This window comes from Hyla sarda, chromosome 6, assembly GCF_029499605.1.
Source record: "Hyla sarda isolate aHylSar1 chromosome 6, aHylSar1.hap1, whole genome shotgun sequence".
In the NCBI taxonomy this organism is placed as follows: domain Eukaryota; kingdom Metazoa; phylum Chordata; class Amphibia; order Anura; family Hylidae; genus Hyla; species Hyla sarda.
The window spans coordinates 225,345,776-225,373,573 of record NC_079194.1 but is presented as its reverse complement, the minus strand read 5'-3'; the positions used below and the strand labels follow the sequence as shown (position 1 = coordinate 225,373,573).

General features: G+C 42.4%; 1 protein-coding gene across 9 annotated transcripts in view; it reads right to left on the bottom strand.

Annotated features, from left to right (window-relative positions):
- Window positions 1–27,798, bottom strand: part of CCDC73 (coiled-coil domain containing 73) — a 250,434-nt gene that overhangs the window by 52,976 nt on the left and 169,660 nt on the right. For all 9 annotated transcript variants that reach the window (XM_056526613.1, XM_056526616.1, XM_056526615.1 and 6 more), the window contains 2 exons: window positions 27,424–27,503; window positions 4,027–4,155 (listed from right to left, as the gene is read on the bottom strand). In XM_056526613.1, coding sequence (XP_056382588.1) covers window positions 4,027–4,155; window positions 27,424–27,503 — 209 coding nt within the window. The remainder of the gene's footprint in view (window positions 1–4,026; window positions 4,156–27,423; window positions 27,504–27,798) is intronic.

Sequence of the window (27,798 nt, the reverse complement as noted above, 5' to 3'; positions counted from 1 at the left end):
CACTACTCTCTGTCCACCAGTACACTGATGTGACCAGGATGTGAAACGCTGCTGGAATGAGCTTTTCTGGGTAACACACACAGAGCGATGTCCGTCCTGTTTGAATGCAGCGCAAAATGGCTGCCGTTTATATAGGGCTGTGTCATAGGGGTGACTGGCTGCATCCTGAATGTAATTCAGGGTCATCCCGCCTACTTCCCTTCCCTCCTTGCCTTCCCGCCTTCCCAGCATTCCTTGCCCCATGCACTGACATGTGGATCTGCCATTTTAGGAGCCTGGACCGCAGTAAATGGAGTTTAATGAAGCGATTTGTGCGATAGAATAGCGGTGATATTCGCATTAGTTGCAAATCGAATATTTCATGAAATTTGTAACGAATTCCGGTTCATCAGCTTCAATTCGCTCATCTCTAGAAGTAATTTACAAATCTGTTTAACTTTCTGGCACCAGTTGATTAAAAAAAAAAAATGTTTTCCAGGGGAATACCCCTTTAATGACACCACCTGTTTTTACCCTAAAGACCAGGCCCTATTTTTCAAATCTGACGTGTCTCTTTAAGTGGTAATAACTTTTAAATGCTTTTACTGAGTAATTTTGAGATTGTTTTTTAATGACTTTATTTTAGTGGTAAATTTTTGTTGATAAATGCAGCAAAATATTATAAAAAATGTAAAAATGTCTGCTGTTTTTTTTCCTCTTTTTTTGTATTGCCATGTTCTACCGGCCTTAACATTTTTTTTTGTTGTCTGACGCTATGATGTGAGGGACTTTTTTTTGCAAGAGGAGACGTACCTTGTGCTTAGATTCACACTTGAGGTGACTGAGGAGCAATCTGCAAGTCGGACCTATGTCTGCCATAATTTGGTTCCTGGTTTTATTTATCTGGCCAGGTAGGTTAGTTGATAGGACCCGCACCATTTGAGAAACCTTGGTGTGGTGTGCGGGCTCAAGCGTGTCCTTCATATAAGGATATACTGGCTAATGTCTCAATTTTACATCAGTTTTGAGGATTAGCTAATGTCATTGTTTACATTAACCACAGTTGTGAAACCACATTGTGATCCATAGGTGCAGGTCCTCCACTCCAACGCAGGTGCACAACTGCACTTGGGGTAGAGCACCTTGTATCACCTTAGATCACATCAATGTAAGTGTTTGTTTAAAGTCAGTCATGTTTAACGCATCCACATACACATTTATCTGGTGTCAAGATGCCATTGTGGTACTTGTGACCGTTTGCAGGCATCCTCCATTGTATGCAATTTTTGCTGGGGATCGTCCTTAGCAACGGTTTACAAGTGCAGGACCTCCGCCCCAGCAAAGGTGCACAACTGCACTTGGGGTTGAGTTTTCCTGCTATAACCATGTTCATGCAAATATAAGCTGTTATGTCTTTGCTTAGGGCTTATACTAATGCACCCTTTTATCTTGCTGGGTAGCATTAGGGTTTCACCTGTGAGGCCTGCTATAAATGAACCAACCAGGGTGGGGCTTGTAGCTTGTCTACTCCCTCCCATTGTATGTGTGCTTAGATTCACACTGGAGGTGACTGAGGAGCAATCTGCAAGTCGAACCTATGGCTGCCGTAATTTGGTTACTGGTTTTATTTATCTGGCCAGGTAGGTAAGTTGATAGGACCTGCACCGTTTGAGAAACCTTGGCGTGGTGTGCGGGCTCAAGTGTGTCCTTCATATAAGGATATACTGGATAATGTCTCAATTTTACATGAGTTTTGAGGGTTAGCTAATGTCATTGTTTACATTAACATTTACATTTGTGAAATCACATTGTGATCCATCGGTGCAGGTCCTCCACTCCAACGTAGGTGCACAACTGCACTTGGGGTAGAGCACCTTGTATCACCTTAGATCACATCAATGTAAGTGTTACATTAATAGTTGCCCAACAATTGTGCACACATAGATATTTTCCTAAGAAAAAACAAAACCTCACTTTCTTAAATATTTAGGTTTTAAGTTTAATAACATGTTTGATTGGCAAAGTTCACTAATGCTGTACAATAATAAAATTCATTCTCAAGATAAACTTGCCTAATATTTGTGTACACAGTGTAGATAAACCTAGCCATCTAGCTTGTCTACACCTTTTCTAATCTGAAGCAATATTTCTTTATCTTTTAACTTTGCTATAGCAAACCTTATACAATATTTTGCAGGATTGAGAGTCAAGGCAACTAACAGTTCTGCTAACTCTGCAAATGAACACATAACAAATTGGTATAGCTTTATGCTAAGTTATGGTTAGTTAAACCTTAAAGGTTCGAAAGCAAAATCAAGAATTGAGTAATGGATTTTTGTCAGGTACAATGTTGTCATGAAGACCGTAAGTGAATTGAAATCACCAAATGCATCTACTGTATATCTTATACAAAAAAGAAGGTTGCAACATCACTCTTGGTCAAAAAATTGAGGCTTTTAGCGCAATTTATGATCAAAACGTGTCCCCCGTCACCCACGGGTAAGTGGCCTCTTGTCAAATGGGACCTTAATATGCTTACTCCACTCACCTCTGCTGGGCATATTCATCTGACTGGGTGACATGCAGGATCCACTATAAATTTAAAAAACCTCCTGTGAAACAGGGAGGGGTGTACTGCTAGAGAGGGTGCCACCTTAATGTTTCCTGAATATTGTGTATATGTATGGGGACAACATATTAGATAACTTGAAGCCACTCAAAGTCTTTTAATAGCAATATATAATAATGTTCCTGCCTTGCCCACTGCATACTAAGCCTGGTACTTATAGTACTACTCCTGGTCCAGACATTTATGTTCTGAAGATTACACTTTTACCTTCCATACAACTTCTGGTCCAGACACCTGGCTACTCCAGATTATGTCCCTGCCTAGAATACTATTCCTGCCTTAATACTTGGAGTGTTTCTGTTTTTGACTATTCTACACCAGGACGTTGCATTGCTCTCTTCTGGCCCTAACTCGGCCTGCTCCAGACGACCCTGATTCTATCTCCTGGTACAACAACCTGGTCTGTTCCTGGTCCTGATCCTTGTATCTTCTACTTCTGTCATTGGCCTGATGTTGAGAGCTGATTCTAGTATCTCCTGACAACATCCCTGACCTGCTCCTTCACATCAGTCCAGGGATTGACCTTGGCCTCCTCCTAGATGCCTTTCTTAAAATCGCTTTGTTCCAACAATGGCCAACATCTGATACTATGACTAAGGTATTACTTCTGAAATATGTCAGATGTTAGTTTCCATGAACACTATTGAATGTTATTTTTATAATTCATGAATAAAAGGAAGATTTTTTGCACAGCAACACTTTGGGGCTGGACTTTTTTTTATTTCCTTCATCCAATGGCCAGTAGCTGGTTGCTTTTTTTTTTCCAACCTTGGACTTGCTCTGGACTTTGTTTCCTGTCTTTCATAGTTCAAGTTTCTGGTCTGTGCTGGATCTCGGAGTTTCAACCCTTATCAAGTTCTTTGATTCAGTATTGATACTGTAGGTGTGAATACACCCTATATAAAACTTCATGAGAAAACCCCTCATGATCCTAAAGGATCTGACTTTACAGCACATTTTTTTATAGGAGAAACTGATGAAATTTCAATGACAAGAAGAAAGGTTCCCAGAATTAACTCAAACAAAATTCAGGGACACAATCATTTTACTAGAAGAATTAAGGAACTGTCCTATAATAAGAGGAATCCAGATCTGAGAAAGTGAAGCCTTTCTCTGACTTGACTTGTCTGTATTTGTTAACATGTGCTTAAGAACATAGAAAATGTACTTGGCAAATACTTCTCTGGGAAAAGAGAAGATCATTTTTCCTTTTCTAGCATGAAAGGGCCGCTATAAACATTCAACAATTACCAGAACCATTTTACTGTGCAGACACCAAGGCAACATAAGCAGATACATTACCAGAAAGGATGCTATCAGTTTGTAACAAGAACTATTAGAAATATGTTTTTATTCCTCATCATACAGAATGCCTGGAATTTTATGAAAAACTACATAACATTTACTTTTATTCATACCGTCTGAAGTCTTTCTTTCAGTTCGTTCACATTCTGCTCTTTTTCAGAAAGTATGATGTTCTCTTCGTTTGCTCTTTGCTTATAGATTACTTTGTAGTTCAGTAAGTCAGAAGACAGTCTCTTTATTTCCTTTAAGAAAGACAATTTTATAGCAAGTAAACAATTCATATTCAACTAAACATCTCTAACTTCATTTCATAGAAATGAAAGAAAGCTTAAAGTGAAGCTTTAAAGCCCTGAATTCCCTGCTGGTAACTTGTTAAATAGTACAAGCTTGTTAAATAGTTATCAAGCTCATTTCCTCGTCCTCCTGAACTCATAATTTATTTTGAAAACTACTAAAAGTTCATCTTTAAAGACAGGATGGACTATCAGCTCACTCCCTTAAAGCTGCCCATAGAAGTATTTGGAGAAAGGAGGAGTTAGTTGCAGAGTAAGACAAAGGCAAAGAAAGACACAAAAGCTGCTGAAAGCTTTGGTGTTGTATTTCAGTACTGCTTTATAATATCCTCCATGCTGCTGCTGTTTGTGTGGGTGTGTTGTACTGATATAGCCCAATAACAAAACCAAACACAATAAACCCCTAGGCCGAAGAACAGGATCATTAACACCTAATCTGAAAATCCATCCCTAAAACTTCTAATCAGTACATATAAAACTAAGTTTCAGTGATCTACTAGATGGGATTTAAAACCCCGTGTTACAGAGTATACGGTTAAAGGGGTTATCCAGGTTTATACATTTTTCACTATCGTGCCCCTAATGCCAATTTATGTCTTTAGTGTTTTACTTGCCTAACAAGTGGGGTGATTGAACTCTTTTTTATGATTTCATGGTCCCCCTGGGTTCAGCATTCCATTGGACTCTGGATGACTGTTGTCTCGAGCCTTTACCGGGATCCTGTTTGGCTCGGGAAAACAGCTGATCACAGAGGGCTTGGCTTCTAGCCTCTGATGACGTGTGCGGTCAAGCTGTACATACTGCTCCACTGGCATTAAAAACATCCTCGGCAGTCACGTGATCTCAGCCGTCTGTAGCCAGCGGGGGATACATTGAACATCTGGCTTATCAGGAAAGACAAGAAGAAGACAAGCACCCTGTGATCAGCTGTTTTCTCGTGCCAAAACACGATCCTGGGAAATGGTTTGAGACAACAGTCATCAAGAGTCCAAAAGAATGCTGAACCCGGGGGTCAATCCACCCCACAGAAAAAAGTGTCAATCCACCCCACACATGTAAGGCAAGTGAAGCACTTAAAAAATAACTTGGCATCACGGGAACAATAGTGAAAAATAAAAACAACCTGGGTAACCCCTTAAAGAATACACATCCTGTCCTTTTTTATAAGGGAAAGACTCCCTTATGTCTTTTATGATATAAAAAACAAGCAAAAGGCGCCTTCTGTGTAAATCCTTCTAACAAAGGGAAAGTGTAAAGGTGAGCGAAACACTGACTCACCTGGATGGGTTGTGCAATTACCGACACAACATGTACAGAGGTAGACAAAGAGGCTGCAGCAACTTTCTCCACCACGCTCCAGGCGTGAGAAAAAGAATACCACTCCAAATTCCACCGAACAAGGAGGATCCAATGGGCGCTGCCTCACCACAGAGAGGGGATACAATACTGTTCAAGTAGGTTGCACAGTATTGTATCCCCTCTCCGTGGTGAGGCAGCACACATTGGATCCTCCTTGTTTGGTGGAGTTTGGAGTGGTATTTATGTATTTTATGAGCAGAGTCTGCAGAACTCTGATCTGGTAAGGATGTGTGCTAACTTTGATAGGGTTAAAGAAAGTGTGACCAGTATGATTTATAGGTATATAATGTTGCACGCAAGTATATCCTTAGAGTCACCCTAAAGGATTGCTCACTTGTTCACAAACCTAAACAGCCTATCACAAATCAAGCTATAACACGTGATATATATGAAAAAACATTGTGATGCTGTCATGTTAAAGCCCTTGTTAAGGCAGAATGGTGCTTTTCTAAGTAACTTGTAAATCTATTTTCCTTCTTCCCTCAGTAGAAGTGTATTAATATTACCTTTCCTAGGGGGTGTCAGTGTTATTTCAAATAGAACTTACATGTTGGGAGATACAACATTTGAACTTTTGTTGTTTATTCCAAATACAGTTTGAGACAACTTTAATAAGTCACATAAATTATGCTCCTGCTGCTCCAGTTGATTAACTGTCTGACTCGATATGGCTGTTGATAGACTGGATTGACAAATGTCTTGATCTTAGATAAAAGTAAGCAAAAACTAGTGTCTGCGAGGGTATGAATCAATAGTCTTGTTGGTTAACCATGTGCTAGACATCATAAGAGACTGTGGACCATTTGGTCCTTTAAGTTAATGCCCCAACTGTGGGTGACACTGGGTCTGTTGCCAATCTAGGGTAGTAAGTAATTTTACGATATGAGTAAATTCCAAAGATGGTGCAAATGCCCATAATGTTGTTGGCATACCCATCAAAAGTACCAGTACACCTGATCTTATGCTGTTGCTCACAGGGACATGATTGTGTTATTAGAGTCTTTCTATCACTGTTTGATTAAATGCAACAATAACACTGTTGCAACAAATGAAATGCAACAATAAATCTATTGTACAGAAAATGGCTCTCTTGTTGAGCGTCATTACAATGTACAATTGGTTGCCCAAGAAACAAGCCTTCATATAGGTCTCTGGATGGAAAAATAAAAGAGTTATGGCTCTAAAAAAGCGAGGAGGAAAAAACGAAAATGCAAACATTTAATTGGCTCAGTCCTTTAAGGCCAAAATGGGTTAAAAATGTATATGTATACGAAGATTTATGAAGTGAAATACTAACAGCACCATATTGCCAGAGAAAAAAGAAAAATATTCCATAGAAACCAGTGTGATTGCACCTATATGATATAAATGGTACACTGTGTGTGAATATTGGTGCCACATTTGATATTATAGTCAAATAAAGAACATAAAGTACAAGTCATAGTAGTACACAAGTACAGTATTGTGACTGCAGTTGATCAGCAACTTTAGCAATAAGGAGATTTATTATAACAAGACAACTAACTGCCCCCCCCTCCTCCTCCCCCGCATTGTCTCGCTCTGTAGAGCTTCCTCAAAGGTCTGGGCTAATGGCCCAAACCTGTGAAAACCGCAGTCGATAATCGTACAGCAAAACCATAGCAATTCATAGTAAAAAAAATGCATGCTTTTTTCTGATACTTACCCACCTGACCTTCAAATCATGATAAAAACATGAAAAAAAAAATCACTATGCAACATGTGGTAAAAACATGAAAACATGCACTGTGTGAATCCAGGTGGAACAGGAAATTTCTTAAGACATCCAATAATGATTTGCAGGTTGCTTAAAGATTAATACTATTTAAATAGGTAAACAGGCTTCCAGGCTTCAATGCCATACATCATATTAAGCAATTGCCTATTATCAATACAAACATGATAGATTTATTGTACTGCTGACAATATAGAATGTAGCGGATGACAAACTTTAAAAAACAAGTAATTGAAACGCTCCAAGCACTGGAGAAACTTTCATCTCTTTAAATAAGTTATAGAGTCTTTAGCCATAAATATTGTGCCCTTCTCTTGCTCACCCCTCTCGCTTCCCTACAGGGGTAGTCTGTTTTCTATCTCTCTCTCCTTGAGTGCTCTGACATCCACCCAGACAAACAGCAGAGGTTATGAATGCTGTTTGACGATAGTATCAAGAATTCAGCATAATGCCACAGTGGTAACCAAGCATTTAGTGTAGTAATAGTTTTATCTAGCCACAAAGTTTGGTCTGTTTAACTTTTCTCCACAAAACTGGAATTCCATCTTATCACAGACCTGGATTTTAGCTGCTCTGGACAAAATCAAATAACGATATAAAGAAAAATAAAGATAGTCCAATGGCTAAAGATTCATAAACACTGGATTCAGACTATACTTATAGAACATTACCTTTACACGTGAGTGTGTAAATAACAAGTACAAGAGTGATAAAAAAAAAGCCACAAAGGTTAACATAAATCCCAGTCTTTTAAGAGTAAGACACAAAGTTTCACAGAAAAAAGAAGTTTAATGGACGATATTCTTAAGTAAATGTACAGGATCCATATAAATATTAGGCTTGTGTATGTTTTACATGTAAAATCATTACTTATAAAGATATAAAATCCAAACACGCAATATGAATGAAAGGAATTGTCGAAACAACTTTAACTCCTTGCTATTGTAGGCAGTTTTGTCCCCCTAAGACTACAGCGATTTTTCATTCTTGTTTTTTTCATTTCCTCCATGCATTTTATTAGCCAATTTTCTACCTACAGGGCCACATATGGGCTTGTTTTATTGCGGGACCACTTTTACTTTGGGATGACAACACTCGTTTAACAAAACAAAAAATAAATTGCAAAGCCAAAGAAAAAATTCTGAGGCACAAATTAAAAACCTTTAGAGTTAAAATGATCTCTATTCTGTAGGTCTATATGATTACAACGATTTATATGGGTTTTGCTTTATTTTACTACTTAATAAAACTTTTTATAAGAAAATAAGTATGCCTTAAATTGCCATTTTCTGACTCCTATAACTTTAGTATTTTTATGAGAACAGGGCTGGCTGTGTGTGTGCTCATTTTTAGGGCTGTGATCTGTAGTTTTTATAGTTTTTATTGGTATTGGTTACAACTTTTTGTTTAGATGGGACTTTTTGATGACTTTAATAATTTTTTTTCTCATATATTAAGTGACCAAAAACCAGCTATTCTGGTGGTTTTTTTTTATTTTTCCGCCATTTACCATGCCCCCAATCTCCAGATACCGCTATTTATTACATTTAAATGCCATGAATGCCTTTGATTGTGGCATCTAAAGGGTTAATGCCTCGGTGTAATTGCTGATGTCCGGCATAAGCAGTGAGTTCCGGTTGCTGATATCATCTGTTACTCACCAGGAATGCGGCAGTGCTTCATACACCTGCATTGCTCCTTTCCTTGCTAGGCATGTGTTGCTACTCTTTCCTTGCTAGGCATGTGTTATACAATGAAGAAACTTTCAAGCAAAAGCCAGCTCACCCCTGGTCCGGATATTGAGCACGGAAAAGTGCGGACTTGCACTGAAGCACAATGAAAGAATGGAACGGAATCCAGCTCAAATGTAGATCAAATATGCGCAGCTTTATTTCGACATCACGCCCAAAGCAACAGGTACAAGTCGGAAATGACGCGTTTCGGCCAGGTGCTGGCCTTAGTCACCTTAGTCAACTGGCCGAAACGCATCATTTCCGACTTGTACCTGTTGCTTTGGGCGTGATGTCGAAATAAAGCTGCGCATATTTGATCTGCATTTGAGCTGGATTCCGTTCCATTTTTTCAATGTGTTGTACAATGAATACCTCCTGCTTATCCAAGCTGTAACTGCGACTGTGCAGTTACGAGCACAGATAGTACAGCGTGATGGGAGTCCAGCTCCTGTACAGTATACAGCCTTGCACTATGCCAGGATGAAAACTCTCACCCTCCGCCTTCTAGATTTGCCAACAAAAATAGTAATTTACCATCTAGCTTGCTGAATGCTCAAAATGGGAAAGTTTGAGGGCTTGGTACTGGAGAAACATAACAATGTAGTTGGTGTCAGTAAGCCCTGGCTAGACTCCTCATGTGACTGGGCTATCAATATGGAATTTACACTGTTCCAGATATTTAGAAAATGTATTGGAGGATAATTTATCCTATTTATTTATAGGTATTTTTGGTTTAAAGGGTACCTCTCATCAAATAAACTTTTGATATATTTTAGATTAATGAATGTTGAATAACTTTCCAATAGCATGTTAATGAAAAATATGCTTCTTTCTATTGTATTTTTCCCGATCAGTCCTGTCAGCAAGCATTTCTGACTCATGCTGGAGTCCTAAACACTCAGAGCTGCCAGCCTGCTTTGTTCACAGCCCGTTTGGCTGTGAACAAAGCAGGCTGGCAGCTCTGAGTGTTCTCCTTTGTGAACAAAGCAGACTGGCAGCTCGTAGTGTTTAGGACTCCAGCATGAGTCTGAAATGCTTGCTGCCAGGACTGGTAGGGAGACCCCTAGTGGTCATTTCTTCAAAGTGGAAAATTGAATACAAAGAAGCATATTTTTTAATAACATGCAATTGTAAAGTTATTCTGCATACATTAATCTATAATATATCAAAAGTTTTTTTGATGAGAGGTACCCTTTAAAGTGTAGAAAACAAAGGCATGTTGGGAGGGCAAGAACATATGATTTTTAAAAGGCAAATTTCCCTGTGCTAAGAGCTGAACTTCAGGACATAGACTGGGATGAGTTTTTGTCAAATACTGATACAGATGATAAATGGGAGATTTTTTAAATCTACACTGAATAACTATACTGCTTAATTTATTTCCTTGGGAACAAGTATAAACATTTAAAACTAAATCCCACATGGCTGAAAACTATTGTTAAAAGAGAAATAAACAACAAAAAAATAGCGTTTAACCCCTTAACGACAAGGGGTTTTTCCGTTTTTGAACTTTCGTTTTTTCCTCCTCACCTTTTAAAAATCATAACCCTTTCAATTTTGCACCTAAAAATCCATATGATGGCTTATGTTTTGCGCCACCATTCTACTTTGCAGTGACATCAATCATTTTACCCTAAAATCTACGTCGAAACGGGAAAAAAAATCATTGTGCGATGAAATTGAAGAAAAAACGCCATTTTGGAAATTTTGGGGGCTTCCATTTCTACGCAGTACATTTTTCGGTAAAAATGACACCTTATATTTATTCTGTAGGTCCATAAGATTAAAATGATACCCTACTTATATAGGTTTGATTTTGTCGTACTTCTGTAAAAAATCATAACTACATGCAGGAAAATGTATACGTTTAAAATTGTCATCTTCTGACCCCTATAACTTTTTTATTTTACCGCTCATGGGGCGGTATGATGGCTCATTTTTTGCGCTGTGATCTGAGGTTTTTAGCAGTACCATTTTTGTATTGATCAGACTTTTTGATCGCTTTTTATAAATTTTTTCATGATATAAAAAGTGACCAAAAAAACATTATTTCGAACTTTGGAATTTTTTTGCGCGTACGCCATTGACCGTGCGGTTTAATTATTGATATATTTTTATAGTTCGGACATTTATGCACATAGCAATACCACATATGTTTATATTTATTTTTATTTACATGATTGTTTTTTTTATGGGAAAAGGGGGGTGATTCAAACTTTTATTAGAAAAAGGGTTAAATGACATTTATTAACTTTTTTTCACACTTTTTTTTTGCAGTGTTATAGCTCCCATAGGGGGCTATAACATTGCACACACTGATCTTATACCCTGTTCACTGTAAAGCCATAGCTTTTCATTGATCAGTGTTATCAGCGGTCGATTGCTCAAGCCTGCATCTCAGGCTTGGAACTATCAATCGCCAAAGGGACACGCCGGAGGAAGGTAAGAGGACCTACGCTCGCGTCCCAGCTGATCGGTACACCGCATTTTCACTGCGGTGGTCCCTATCAGCCCCAGTGAGCAGCCGGGCAGCTTTCACTTTCGTTTTAGACGCGACGTTCAACTTTGAACACCGCGTCTAACGGGTTAATAGCGCGCTGCACAGTGATTGCTGCCGCACGCTATTAGCCCCGGGTCCAGGCTTCAGATACATGCCGGGACCGACCCGATATGACGCAGGGTCACCGCATGACCCCGCGTTATATCGCAGGAGCCAGCCAAGGATGTAAATATGCATCCTTGGTCGTTAAGGGGTTAAAAAATACAAATCACGGGGCTTAGCTTTAGCCTTTAAAAATTACAAAGAGCTTAATAAAAAGGAAAGAAAACAGAGGCGCAAGTAAACTAATAAGGGGCATTAACCCCTTAAGGAACAAGCCCATCTTCACCTTAAGGACCAGAGCGTTTTTTGCACATCTGACCACTGTCACTTTAAGCATTAATAACTCTGGGACACTTTCACTTTTCAGTCTGATTCTGAGTTTGTTTTTTCGTGACATATTCTACTTTATGTTAATGGTAAATTTTCGTCGATACTTGCATAATTTCTTGGTGAGAAATTAAAATTTTTTATGAAAAAATAGAAAATCTTGCATTTTTCTAACTTTGAAACTCTCTGCTTGTAAGGAAATTAGACATTCCAAATAAATGATACATTGATTCACATATACAATATGTCTACTTTATGTTTGCATCATTAAGTTGACATGTTTTTACTTTTGGAAGACAACAGAGGGCTTCAAAGTTCAGCAGCAATTTTCAAATTTTTCACAACATTTTCTAAATCAGAATTTTTCAGGGACCAGTTCAGTTTTGAAGTGGATTTTAAGGGCCTTCATATTAGAGATACCCCATAAATGACCCCATTATAAAAACTGCACCCCTCAAAGTATTCAAAATTACATTCAGAAAGTTTGTTAACCCTTTAGGTGTTTCACAGGAATAGCAGCAAAGTGAAGGAAAACATTCAAAATCTTAATTTTTTACACTTGCATGTTCTTGTAGACCCAGTTTTTTTATTTTTATAAGTGGTAATAGAAGAAAAAGCCCCCAAAATTTGTAACCCAATTTCTCTCGAGTAAGGAAATACCTTATATGTGTATGTGAAGTGTTCGGCGAGCGCAGTAGAGGGCTCAGAAGGGAAGGAGCGACAACAGGATTTTGAAAGCAAATTTTGCTGAAATGGTTTTTGGGGGGCATGTCGCATTTAGGAATCCCCTATTGTGCCAGAACAGCAAAAAACAAACAAACAAAAAAAAAAAACACATGGCATACTATTTTGGAAACTACACCCCTCAAGGCACGTAACAAGGGGTCCATTGAGCCTTATCACCCCACTGGTGTTGACGACTTTGTGTTAATGTCAGATGTGTAAAAAAAAAAATTCGCAAAAATGCATTTTTTCACCCAAATTTTACATTTTTACAAGGGGTATTAGTTGAAAATGTCCACCAAAATGTGTAACCCCATTTCTTCTGAGTATGGAAATACCCCATGTGTGGACGTAAAGTGCACTGCGGGTGAACTACAATGCTCACAAGAGAAGGAGCGCCATTGAGATTTCGGAGAGAGAATTTGGTTGGAATTGAAGTTTGGGGCCATGTGCATTTACAAAGCCCCCCGTGGTGCCAGAACAGTGCACCCCCCACATGTGACCCCCATTTTAGAAACGACACCCCACTGGTGTTTGACAGATCTTTGGAACAGTGGGCTGTGCAAATGAAAAATTACATTTTTCATTTTCACGGACCACTGTTCCAAAAATCTGTCAGACACCTGTGGGGCGTAAATGCTCACTGTACCCCTTATTACATTCCGTGAGGGGTGCAGTTTGCAAAATAAGTTCACATGTGTGGGGTCCATTGTTCTGGCACCATGGGGGCTTTTTAAACACATGTGGCCTTCAATTCCGGACAAATTTTCTCTCCAAAAGGCCAATGGCGCTGCTTCTCTTCTGAGCATTGTAGTTTGCCCGCAGAGCACTTTACATCCACACATGGGGTATGTTCTTATTCAGAAGAAATGGGGTTACAATTTTTTTCCCTATTTTCCCTTGTGAAAATGAAAAATTTAGGGTACCACCAGCATTTTATTGGAAAAAAAATGTTTGCTTCATTTTCCCATCCAATTTTAACGAAAATTTGTCAAACACCTGTGGGGTGTTAAGGCTTACTATACCCCTACATTCTGTGAGGGGTGTAGTTTCCTTAATGGGGTCACACGTGGGTATTTATTTTTTTACGTTTATGTCAGAACAGCAGTAAAATTTGATATTTTTTACTTTTACATCTTGTGAAAATAAAAAGTATGGGGCAACACCACATGTTAGTGTAACATTTTTTACACTAACAGGCTGGTGTAGACCCCAATTTTTCCTTTTCATAAGGGGTAAAAGGAGAAAAAGTCCCCGAAAATTTGTAGTGCAATTGCTCCCGAATACGGAAATACCCCATATGTGTCCCTAAACTTGAAATACGACAGGGCTCCGAAGTGAGAGAGCGCCATGCGCTATTGAGGACTAAATTAAAGCTTGCATAGGGGTGGACATAGGGGTATTCTACGCCAGTGATTCCCAAACAGGGTGCCTCCAGCTGTTGCAAAACTCTCAGCATGCCTGGACAGTCAGTGGCTGGCCAAAAATGCTGGGAGTTGTTGTTTTGCAACAGCTAGAGGCTCCGTTTTGCAAACACTGCCGTTCAATACGTTTTTCATTTTTATTGGGGTGTGGGGGACAGTGTAAGGGGGTGTATATGTAGTGTTTTACCCTTTATTATGTGTTAGTGTAGTGTAGTGTTTTTAGGGTATATTTGCACTGGTGGGGGGTTACGGTGAGTTTCCCGCTAGGAGTTTACACTGTGGCAGCTCAAACTTGAAGCAGGAAACTCACTGTAAACCTGCCCGTGTGAATGTACCCTCTACATTTACATGGAGGGGGGGGCAAACCTCCAGCTGTTGTAAAACTACTCCATGCATGCTGGGAGTTGTACTTGCAACAGCGGGAGGCACACTGATTGGAAAACCTTCAGTTAGGTTCTGTTACCTAACTCAGTATTTTCCAACCAGTGTGCCTCCAGCTGTTGCAAAACTACAACTCCCAGCATGTTCTGATCACCGAAGGGCATGCTGGGAGATGTAGTTATGCAAAAGTTGGAGATACGCAACTACAACTCCCAGAATGCAGAGACAGCTGTTTGGGCATGCTGGGAGTTGTAGTTTTGCAAGATCTGAAGGGCATCAGTTTAGAGACGACTGCACAGTGATCTCCAAACTGTGGCCCTCCAGATGTTGCAAAACTACAAATCCCAGCATGCCCAGACAGCAAACAGCTGTCTGGGCATGCTGGGAGTTGTAGTTTTGCTACATGTGGAGGGCTACAGTTTAGAGACCACTGTACAGTGGCCTCGAACTGTAGCCCTCCAGATGTTGTTAGGCAACTCACCGGCTTCTGTAGTCTGCACCAGGGAGCTAGCCACATGTCATCGCCGCTCGCTGCTGCCACTGTCACGATGCCGGCTGGCAGGTAGTGGATCCTCTGTGCCAGAGAGGGATTGGCGTGGACCGTGCTAGTGGACCGGTTCTAAGCCACTACTGGTTTTCACCAGAGCCCGCCGCAAAGCGGGATGGTCTTGCTGCGGCGGTAGTGACCAGGTCGTATCCACTAGCAACGGCTCACCTCTCTGGCTGCTGAAGATAGGCGCGGTACAAGGGAGTAGGCAAAAGCAAGGTCGGACGTAGCAGAAGGTCGGGGCAGGCAGCAAGGATCGTAGTCAGGGGCAACGGCAGAAGGTCTGGAAACACAGGCAAGGAACACACAAGGAACGCTTTCACTGGCACTAAGGCAACAAGATCCGGCAAGGGAGTGCAGGGGAAGTGAGGTGATATAGGGAAGTGCACAGGTGGGAGCCAATTAAGCTAATTGGGAAGATTGGGCCAGGCACCAACATTGGTGCACTGGCCCTTTAAATTGCAGAGACCCGGCGCGCGCGCGCCCTAGGGAGCGGGGCCGCGCGCGCCGGGACAGGACCGACGGAGAGCGAGTCGGGTACGGGGACCGGGGTGCGCATCGCGAGCGGGCGCCACCCGCATCGCGAATCGCATCCCGGCTGGAGGCGGTACCGCAGCGCACCCGGTCAGTGGATCTGACCGGGGCGCTGCAGCAACGAGGATGAGGCGAGCGCTCCGGGGAGGAACGGGGACCCGGAGCGCTCGGCGTAACAGCCACCGATCGCCACCCGCTGCCAGCGCCGATTTTAAGTGACCTCCGGCGCCAGTCACCGATGGTTCCCCTGCTCTGTCCGGACTACAGAGGGTGGGCAGAGCGGCGGAACCGAACTTTAACCCACCCGCCCCCGATCTGCTATTGGTCGGTCGCTTCTGACCCACCAATAGCAGAGATAGGAGGGGTGGCACCACTGCCACCTAACTCCTATACCTTCAGGGGGACCGGGGGTGTCTTGGATCCCCCCGATCCCCCTTATTTTCTGGGTCACTGGGTCACCAGAGACCCAATGACCCGGAAGCGCCGCAAATCGACGGTGTGAATTCACTGGCGATTTGCGGTCTAAGGACCCCCCTGGGCATTGGTATGCCATTGGTCCTTAAGTACCAGTGAGCAAGGGCGTACCCATACGCCTGTGGTCCTTAAGGGGTTAAACATCTTAGCTATGAGGAAAGATTTAAAGGGGTACTCTGGTCCTAATACATCTTATCCCCTATCCAAAGGAAAGGGGATAAGATGTATGATCGTGGGGGTCCTGCCATTGGGGACCCTCGCAATCTGTCATTCCGCACCCACCTTTGTGAGCTCTCCGCAGTGCTGGAGGCTCCGAATGCGATGACCACGGGGCCAGAGTATCGTGATGTCTGCCCCCGTGCATAGCCCCCCCCCTGATAGGATAGGATAGGTGGAAAAAAAGAGACCATCATTTCCAGGCGCTGCTAGCTCAAACATCAGAGTCACAGAGTCTCTTGTCAAAGATCCACACATGGATAACTTTTATTGTAATAAAACAAAATAAAATAGATGACGCATTTTGAGGGTATACCCCTCTTCCTCAGATCAGCATAACAATACAGTGATTAACAACATTATTATTATTTATTATTATTGTAATAAAACAAAATAAAATTGATGACGCATTTCGAGGGTATCCCCCTCATCCTCAGATCAGCATAACAATACAGTGATTAACAACATGTTTAAATACAGTGTGAACTGATGCCAAACAGGGTGTAGGAGTGACCCAGTGGTCAATGGTCATGTCAGACACAACATACAAGCAGTATACAGTACAAAAGGAATGGTGGAACACATGTAAAATCAATATTGGATGTTAAGGAACAGTAGAGGATGTGTATTTAAGTCGTAGGCAACAAGGATCGCTGGAATTTTATTCCATTTTATGCGCTTGTGCAGCACTGTAGATCGCCAGAACGCGTCCCACTATGAAGCTGGGGTTGCTATAGAGGCGTTTCTAGGAGCCGCGGTCACGTGACATGGCCGGGCCAGTGGGAGGACGGAAAGTGCGTACAGACTTTCAGAGCAGTGGAATGAAAGCGTGGGCATCAGGCAATGGACCTCGAAACTCGTCATCTATTTTATTTTGTTTTATTACAATAAAAGTGATCTATACGTGGATCTTTGACAAGAAACTCTGTGACTCTGATGTTTAAGCTAGCAGCGCCTTTAATTGATGGTCTCTTTTTTTCCACATACTCTGCATACTACTAGAGGACAGCTCCCGCTGACCCCTGAAGTCCTTCCGGCTGAGCAGCAAGTTACATCACTATACCTCCTCATTGATGTGATATGCGCTATTTTTTGTGCTTCAAGGTGAGCAGCCACCTATAAGGGGCTTGATTTCTTTATAGCCACCTTACCATTGGGTAATACATGAGGCGCCGTACGCGGTCTTTTTTTTATTTCTACATTACCACAGGATAGGATAGGGGATAAGATGTATTAGGGCCTGAGTTCCCCTTTAAGGGGAGACATTTAAGGGGAGATATGGGAAAAAACTCTTCCAGGTAAAACCCCCTGAAAAGACAATGGGACACTCCCTCATTCTGGAGAAAAAAAGGTTTAGGGCAGGGTCACTTGGGGAGCATCTGCAGCGTATTTCAGGCTACGGATGCACCAAAGGCAGTCACAGTGGGACTGCAGAGCGAGCTCCCAGCTGCGGCCAGGAAGTTCTGCATGTCCACTCATAGCGGCAGATTTCTTAAGCGGGAAATCTGCCACTAGGAGCAGACACACAGAGGTGCCCAACCGCAGCTGGGAGCTCGCTCTGCAGTCCCTCTGAGACTGCTGTTGGCGCATCTGCAGCTTTTAATACGCTGTGATGCACCCTGTGTGACCCTGCCTTCAGGGGCGACAAGCTGTCTTTACAATGAAAAATGTCAATTTATTTAACCTCTTAAGGACCCAGGGCTTATGGATACGCCCTTACACCCTGGGCCTTAAGGACCCAGGGCGTATCCATACGCCCTGGCGTTTTCCGGTCCCTGCCGCGCGCCGGGCAGAGATCGAAACTGGAAGCCTGCTGAAATGCTTCAGCAGGCATCCAGGGCAAACGCCGAGGGGGGCCACGTCTGCCCCCCATGTCGGCGATCGCCGCAAATCGCGAGGGAAATCACCCCTGCGATCTGCGGCAATACCGGGCTGATCGGGTCTCTGGGACCCGACCACCCGGTAATTTTGCATGATCCCGGTTGTCACAGACAGCTAAAGTATAGGAGCCAGGTAGCAAGCCTGCCACCTCCTCCTATCCCCTGCGATCCGTCGGTTAGCTAACCGACCAATCGCGGGGGGGGGGGCGATTACTTCCTCCCGCCCTGCCCGGCCCCTGGAAGTCCGGAGAGGACGGGAGGAAGACTGGAGGACGCGACGGGGGAGTGCTGGGGCCCGGCCCCGGTACTTACTTCGTCCCTGAAGACCCGGATCCCGGCGATGAAGACGGCGGCGGCGGCAACAGTTGAGTTCCTCTTCAGCCGCGGTCGGGCCCTTTACAGCAATGCACGTCGCCATAAAGCGACATGCATTGCTGTAATGGGACCCTGTATAACTCAACTCCCAGCATGCCCAGACAGCCCATTGGCGTCTGGGCATGCTGGGAGTTGCAGTTTTGCAACATCTGGAGGTCCATAGTTTGGAGACCACTGTGCCCGTCCAGATGTTGCACAACTACACATCCTCAGCATGCCCTTACTGTCCAGGCATGCTGGAAGTTGTAGTTCTGTAACATCTGGCCCTTCAGATGTTGCAGAACTACAACTCCCAGCATGCCTGGACAATTTTGGCATACTGGGAGTTGTAGTTTTGCAACATCTGGAAGGGCACATTTTGGGAACCACTGTATTAGTGGTCTGCAAACTGTAATCCTCCAGGTGTTGCAAAACTACAACTCCAACATGCTGGGAGTTGTAGTTCGGCAACATCTGGCTCTAAAGATGTTGCCGAACTACTAATTCCAACATGCCTGAGAATGTTTGGGAGTAGTGGTTTTGCAACAACTGGAGGCGCACTGGTTGGGAAACATTGTCTGTTTCCTAACTCAGTGTTTCCCAACCCGTGTGCCTCCAGTTGTTGCAAAACTATAACTACCAGCATGCACTGATAGACTGTGCATGCTGGGAGTTGTAGTTTTGCAACAGCTGGAGGTTCCCCCCCCCCCCCTGTGAATGTACAGGGTACATTCACATGGGCAGGGGGCTTACAGTGAGTATCAGGCTGCAAGTTTGCGATGCAGCAAATTTTGCACGGCAGCTCAAACTCGCAGCGGGAAACTCGCTGTAATCCCCTGCCTGTGTGACTGTACCCTAAAAACACTACACTAACACAAAATAAAATAAAAAGTAAAAAACACTACATATACACATACCCCTACACAGCCCCCCTCCCCTCCCCAATAAAAATGAAAAACGTCTGGTACGCCACTGTTTCCAAAATGGAGCCTCCAGCTGTTGCAAAACAACAGCTCCCAGTATTGCTGGACAGCCGTGGGACTGTCCAAGCATGCTGGGAGTTTTGCAACAGCTGGAGGCACCCTGTTTGGGAATCACTGACATAGAATACCCCTATGTCCACCCCTATGCAAATCCCTAATTCAGGCCTCAAATGCGCATGGTGCTCTCACTTTGGAGCCCTGTCGTATTTCAAGGCAACAGTTTAGGCCACATATGGGGTATTGCCGTACTCGGGAGAAATTGCCTAACAAATTTTGGGGGTCTTTTTCTCCTTTCACCCCTTATGAAAAGGTGAAGTTGGGGTCTACACCAGCATGTTAGTATAAAAAAAGAAATTGTTTACACTAACATGCTGGTGTTGCCCTATACTTTTCATTTTGACAAGAGGTAAAAAGGAAAAAAAGCCCCCCAAAATTTGTAAGGCAATTTCTCCCGACTACGGAGATACCCCATATGTGGACGCAAAGTGCTCTGGGGGAGCACGACAAGGCCCAGAAGGGAGAGTGCACCATGTACATTTGAGGTGATTTGTACAGCGGTTTTGACAAACGCAAAAAAAAAAAAAAAAAAAACACATGTGACCCCATTTCGGAAACTAAACCCCTCACGGAATGTAATGAGGGGTGTAGTGAGAATTTACAGACCTTTGGAACAGTGGGCTGTGCAAATTAAAAATTTTGTACAGCCCACTGTTACAAAGATCTGACAGACACCAGTGGGGGTAAATGCTCACTGTACCCCTTGTTGCGTTCCTCAAGGGGTCTAGATTCCAAAATGGTATGCCATGTGGGGGTTATTTTGCTGTCCTGGCACCATAGGGGCTTCCTAAATGCGACATGCCCCCGAGCAAAATTTGCTCTCAAAATACCAAATATGACTCCTTCTCTTCTGAGCATTGTAGTTCGCCTGTAGTGCATTTCTGGTCAACTTATGGGGTACCTCCATACTCAGAAGAGATGGGGTTGCAAATTTTGGGGGGTATTTTCTGCTATTAACCCTTGCAAAAATGTGAAATTTGGGGGGAAACACACATTTTTGTGAAATAGTTTTTTTTTTTTTTTTACATATGCAAAAGTCGTGAAACACCTGTGGGGTATTAAGGCTCACTTTATTCCCTGTTATGTTCCTCAAGGGGTCTTGTTTCCAAAATGGTATGGCATGTGGTGTTTTTTTTTGCTGTTCTGGCACCATAGGGGCTTCCTAAATACAACATGCCCAACCAAAAACCATTTCAGAAAAACGTACTCTCAAAAATCCCCTTGTCGCTCCTTCGCTTCTGAGCCCTCTACTGCGCCCGCCGAACACTTTACATAGACATATGAGGTATGTGCTTACTGAGAAATTGGGCTACAAATATAAGTATAAATTTTCTCCTTTTACCCCTTGTAAAAATTCAAAAATTGGGTCTACAAGAACATGCGAGTGTAAAAAATGAAGATTGTGAATTTTCTCCTTCACTTTGCTGCTATTCCTGTGAAACACCTAAAGGGTTAAAACGCTGACTGAATGTCATTTTGAATACTTTGGGGGTGCAGTTTTTATAATGGGGTCATTTGTGGGGTATTTCTAAGATGAAGACCCTTCAAATCCACTTCAAACCTGAACTGGTCCCTGAAAAATAGTGAGTTTGGAAATTTTGTGAAAAATTGGAAAATTGCTGCTGAACTTTGAAGCCCTCTGGTGTCTTCCAAAAGTAAAAACTCGTCAATTTTATGATGCAAACATAAAGTGGACATATTGTATATGTGAATAAAAAAAAAAATATTTTGAATATCCATTTTCCTTACAAGCAGAGAACTTTAAAGTTAGAAAAATGCAAAATTTTCAAATTTTTCATAAAATTTTGGGATTTTTCACCAAGAAAGGATGCAAGTTACCAAAAATTTTTACCACTATGTTAAAGTAGAATATGTCACGAAAAAACAATCTTGGAATCAGAATGATAACTAAAAGCATTCCAGAGTTATTAATGTTTAAAGTGACAGTGGTCATATGTTCAAAAAATGTCCGGGTCCTAAGGTGTAAAATGGCTGGGTCCATACTTAATCCTTTAAGAACTAAAATTTTTTCTTCGTTTTTGTACTTTTGTTTTTTCCTCCTCCCCTTCTAAAAATCATAAGGCTTTCAATTGAGCACCTACAGATTCATGTAAGGGCTTGTTTTTTGCATCCCCAATTGTTTATGTTATGACATCACTTATTTCATAACATAATCTGTGGCGAAACAAAAAAAAATTATTTGTGGGATGAAATTAAAAAAACGCCATTTTGCTAATTTGGGGGGCTTCCGTTGCCACGCAATTGCATTTTCGTTAAAAATGACACCTTTTCTTTATTCTTTAGGTGCATATGGTTACAAGGATACCCAATTTGTAGGTTTTATTTTATTTAACTACTTAAACAAATCCTAAATACATGCACCAAAATTTGTATGTTTAAAATTATCATTTTCTGACCCCTATAACTTTTTAATTGTTCCCGCATACGGGGCTATTCGAGGGCTAATTTTTTGCGCTGTGGTCTGTAGTTTTATCGGTACCATTTTTGTTTTGATGGGACTTTTTTATTAATATTTTTATGGTATATGAAGTGACCAAAAATGCACAATTTTGGACTTGGGTATTTTTTTACGTGTGCGCCATCAACCGTGCGGTTTAACTAACCTTATATTTTAATAGTTCGGACATTTATGCACGTGGTGGTACCACATACAATTATTTTTATTTTTTATTATATTATTTTATTTAAAAAATGGGAAAAGGGGGGGGATTTTAACTTTTAATAGGGAAGGGGTTAATTAACTTTTATTAACTTTTTTTACACTTTTTTTTAGCTACAACATGCAATCTTCTGATTGCATATACTGATCAATGCTATGCATAGCATAGCATTGATCAGTGTTCTCGGAGCACTGCTGCTCTAGCCTGATCGGACGATGAGGAGGCAGGTGAGGACCCTCCTGTCATCCAGTAAGCTGATCGGGAGATCGCGATTATGTCTCGATAGTCCCGATCAGCTATGCTGAGCTGCCGGGATACTTTTGGTTTTGTTTTAGACGCCGCAATCATCTTTGATCGTGGCGTTTAAAGGGTTAATGCCGTGCCTGGCATTAGCCGTGGGTCCCGGCTGCCCATAGCAACCGGGACCCACCGGGTTTAACTCGTCCTCCACTGGTGAGAACAGTTTAAACTCCATTAGCGGGACCAAGGCGTACAGGTATGCCCTGAGTCCTCAAGGATTTGGGAACGGGGGCATACGTGTACGCCCTGCGTCCCCAAGGTGTTAAGGAACTGGTCATATCAAAACATCTTCAAAACAGGCTTAGATACATTCTTAGAACAAAATAAAATTAATGCATAGGCAGAATTATAGAATCAAAGTTTTGTCAATTGGAACTTTAGGGACCACAAGTTTGTGTCACTAAGGATGATGTATTGAGGGACATAATCTGTCAGTATTCCTTAATGTATCCTGATTGGGGGTACCTTTGGTTACATTGTGGCATGCTTTTTTTTCTATCTTTTTGATCACTGCAGGGGAGGCAACACCCTGACCCAGGTGCGTCCGACCATCCCTGTCACTAGCTGCTTTTGTGAGCCCAATCTGCAGTGCAGAGCGTATGATTACAAAAACAGCTAGTGACAGGGATGGTCGGACCCCTGTGGAGGATAGAGCTCTCGTGGGGGACTTATCCAGCTCCTCTTCCTCCTCTGCTGATCTGCAGCTTTCCCTGCACGGGTAGTTTTGGCGCTGGAGTCAACCTAGCTAGAAAACACTGATCTATATATCTATCTATCTATGTCAGTGTTTCCCAACCAGGTGCCCCCATCTGTTGAAAACCTGCAACTCCCAGCATGCTGGGAGTTGTATTTTCTATTATAATTTTTTTGCAACCAGGGTTGCCCAACCAGGGTGCCTCCAGCTGTTAGAAAACTACAACTTCCAGCATCCCATGCCAATGTGGCAATTGGTATCTCTGATTATAATACTGGAACCACTTTCTACCGCACTGGGTGACACCAACCCTAGCAACGCCACTGTATAGGGCAAATGTGTGTTTGATGACAGGTTCTAAGTATACTCTTAAAAGTTTAGTTACACTTTATTTTCTGGAGTTGTAGTTTTGTAATACACAACGTACAGTGTTTTTCAGCAAATCTGCAGCAGCTCTAAAGAAAAATTAAAGACGTAAACTTAACCTTAGGTGGTATTAATTAGAGAAAAATTTGATTTGTCCGAAAAAAATCGGTTTGGTCTGAATTTATTTGCGGTGAATATCTGTTGAATACGGCTATTTCTGGGCTGCAGAGAGCCTCAATAAGGGTGTAGAACACTTTGCCTTGTCGTGACATGCATAGGGAGTGTGCTGTGTTAGTGAAATAATACTGTTATTCAGTATGACATGCAGATTACAGGCATCGCTATTAGAATCACTGCCGCAGAGCATCTGGATGTGGCAGCAGGGTTGGGAGACCATATGGCGTAAAAATTGAAGAGATCAAAGAGATTTTTGAAGTTTTTTGGGGACCCATTCTGGTGAGCATTGAGCTGGCGGTCCGCCGCGAGGTAAGCTACCACCTGTCCCAGCCTCTGCCTCTCAGTGCCCCCCCCCCCCCCCAACTGTCTTACTCTGTGTGGAACTGCAAATGTTTCATTTAATTTAATTGAATTCTTGTGGTAATTCCACATGTAATATATGACAACGACCATGGTGCCTCAGTCTTGAAAAGATTACATAGATTTTTTTAAATTTAAATAGAAGATTTTGAATAGATTCACAAGTTTAATGTGCCAGCAGCATGAGGCGATCACATGACGGCACAATGACAGAGCCTGGTAATTGGAATGAGCAGACTTTAAATCCTTTTTTGAGGGCCCATTGGAAGGCAAGCAGCCGCAGCTTCAATAGTGTATAATTGCTGCTGTGTAAACTATGGCAAAGCTCCTAGTTTTATCTTAAAATCGAGCTGGCAGTCTGCCGCGAGGCCAACTACCGCCTGTCCCAGCCCCTGCCTCTCAGCGCATCCTCATGCTGTGAGTGTCCACTTGAAAAGGGAGTGACTGCAGTACCAGCAACTTGGACAGGAGCACATTCAGCTTCTGTGCTATTGGATAAGTGGGCACATAAAGCTAGAAGTGGCTGCAGTGGAAAAGCTTGTACTTGTACATTAAAATCGAGCTGGCGGTGCTCCGCGAGGCGAGCTACCACCTGTTCCAGCCTCTGCCTCTCAGCACCCTCCTGATTGAAAGTACGATTGTTTCATTTAATCAGTTATGGTTCATTGTTATCGCTCCAACCTGTTTCATTGGATTCTTGTGGTAATTCCACAGGTAATATATGACAACGACAAAAGGACCTACCAATTGAAAAGATTGAAGAGATTTTTTTAAATTTTAATTGAAGATTTATATAGATTAACACTTTAAAAGTTTAATTTAATGTGCCAACAGCATGAGGAGACCATATGGTGGAACAATGACACAGCCTGGAGGTGGCAGCATCATGCGGAGACCATAATGTGGCAGAATGACACAGCCTGGAGGTGGCAACAGCCTGTCGAGACCATGGGGTCTCAGAATTGAAAACATTAAAGATATTTTGTAAAATTGAAATTGAAGATTTTATATAGATTAAAGTTTTATAAATGTTATTTAATTTGCCAACAGCATGAGGAAACCATATGGTGGCACAATGACAGAGCCTAGAGTTGGCAGCAGCATTAGGAGACCATAACGTGGCAGAATCACCCAGCCTGGAGGTGGACACAGCCTGACCAGACCACAGTGCCTAACAATTGAAAAGATTAAAGATTAAAATTGAAAATAGATTAAGATAAAGTTTCATTAATGAGGAGACCACATGGCCACGGTGTGTCTGGGTCCTCTGTCTCGTCTTCTTCATCACCCTGTAGTTCCACAGCCTTCTTCTGCTCCTCCTCTCCTGTCAGATGACTATAAAAACCACCCATTTCTTAAAACCTTGCCTGTGCTCCACTGCCCCCCTCCTCCTCCAGTTCATCCCCCACAGGGCTCATGTGGCCCTGAGATGTAGGCACCACATCTCCAGTGCCCTGACTGGCCATGGTTTCCAACACGTCTTGTAGGATATGAAACAGTGGAATGACGTTGTTCATCCCGTAATCCCGGCTAATGATTAACTGACTAATAATGTGCCTTGCTCAAAGGGCCTGAGCAAACGGCAGGTGTCACGTACGAGCTGCCACTGGATGACATTGAAGTTACACAGGGGAGTCCCCTATCCACTTGGATCATTGTATAGTCGGTCCGACATATGGAGGGTAGAATTCCAACGTGTGGAAACGTCGCACATCAGACTATGTTGGGGATGCCGTTCTGAGGCTGCAGCTCAAGGAGGGTGTGCTTTGCAGTGTATGAGTGGCTGAAGTGCATGCAAAGTTTTCTTCCCATTGTTAGGATGTCTTGCAAATGGGGGGAACACTTCAGGAATCGCTTGAAAACCAGATTGAACACGTGTGCCATGCAGGGCGCATGGCTCAGGCTTCCTTGACGGAGTGCAGACAAGATGTTCTTCCCATTGTTAGTCACCATGGTTCCCATTTCCAGTTTTTGTGGGGTAAGCCATGATTCTTGATGAATAACTTTTAGCAGTTCCTCCACTGTGTGACTCCATTCGCCATGGCAAACCATGTGAAGAACAGCGTGACACTGCCGTGCCCTGCACACATGGTATGCTGGAGGGGTACTGAGACTTGTCCGTGCAGTGGAGGCTGAGGAAGACGGTGGAGGATGAGGAGGTGGAGTTGCACACTGTTGCAGGACCAACGGCCTGAAAGCGTGGAGGTGGAAACGGCATGACCTGTCCAAGTTGCTGTTGGGGCTGTGCAGGAACCACATTCACCCAGTGGGCCGTAAAGGACATGTATTGTCCCTGACCGTAGTTACAGCTCCACACGTCGGCGCTGCCGTGCACTTTGGTACACTTTGGTAGAGTGGGGTAGTGGGTGTTAATACCACTACCCGGTGATGAAGGTGGGTGAAAGAAGGAGAACTTGGCATCAGATGTGTAGCTTCAAGCGGGTGTCAGGATCAGAATAGTAGTTGAGGCAGGTAGGCAGAAGAAAACAGTCTCTTTTGACAAAGTGTTGGTGTGCACAAGTAAGCATTGAGGATATGTATTAGCTTTAACTTAACTTTTAACTTAAGATAAAATATATGGACCCCAATTTTTTTTTAAATCTAACAAAAGGAAAGGTGTGCAAAAAACACCATGTGCCACTTACACCACCAAGTATTGATGAGATGCAAAGACCTCTAACAGGTGGAAGGGAACAACGTATGGTCCATTGTAACAGGTGGGGGTAAAAACCTCCCCTGTAAGGCTCTACTCTCGCCCTATTAATTCCCTTTTTGGCAAGTGTTGCTTCTATTGTAAATAATAGCTATATTTTATTTATCACATTAGTGCACTGCTCACTTTGTCATTCCTATGTAAAAGTCATGTAGTCTTCAGGAAATCCTTGTTGAGAAACACTGCACTACTTCCTCATAATGACTCATTATGGTGGAATTTGTTCACATGATTCTAAATCATTACTTTCTTGGAAGTTATCATTCTTTCCATTTCTGCTGCATACAGAATTAGAATATTTTTTACACATAAAACTTATTATGTAAGGCCCTGTTTACAGCTCACAGCTGCATTGATATGTCCCATGTTCTCAGTCATAAGAGCTAAACAACAAAAAGGAGGGACACTAATGGACCCCAATGACCTTAAAAGGTTCTATTAATTTTCCGTCATGGTGTATGACATTCTACTAGGCAACATAATGCTGCAGGTATTCATGTCAATGTTTTACTGTTATGACTGATCAGTGTATGACTATGGGCAACTTATATTTAATCATGACACTTTCAGAAAGTTCACCTCTTTTAGATGTTCTATCTCTTCGTTTTTTTTGTTTATTTCAGTGTAGTTCTTTTTATTGTTTAGAATTGCAGTCTGGACTGAAAAGAAAATAAATAAATAAGAAACACAAAACACTACCATAACTAAATAACTAATAAATAAGCAGTACAGTGACCCCCCGACCTACGATGGCCCCGACATATGATGAAATCGACATACCATGGCCTCTCAGAGGCCATCGCATGTCGATGTCAGCATCGACATATGATGCTTTTTTTATGTCGGGGCAATCGCATTAAGTGCTATCCGGCAGCGCCAAATGCTTAAGCTGCTGCCGGATAGCAGCTTAATGTTCCCCGTGTGGTGCGGTAAGTATTACTTACCCCTCCACGA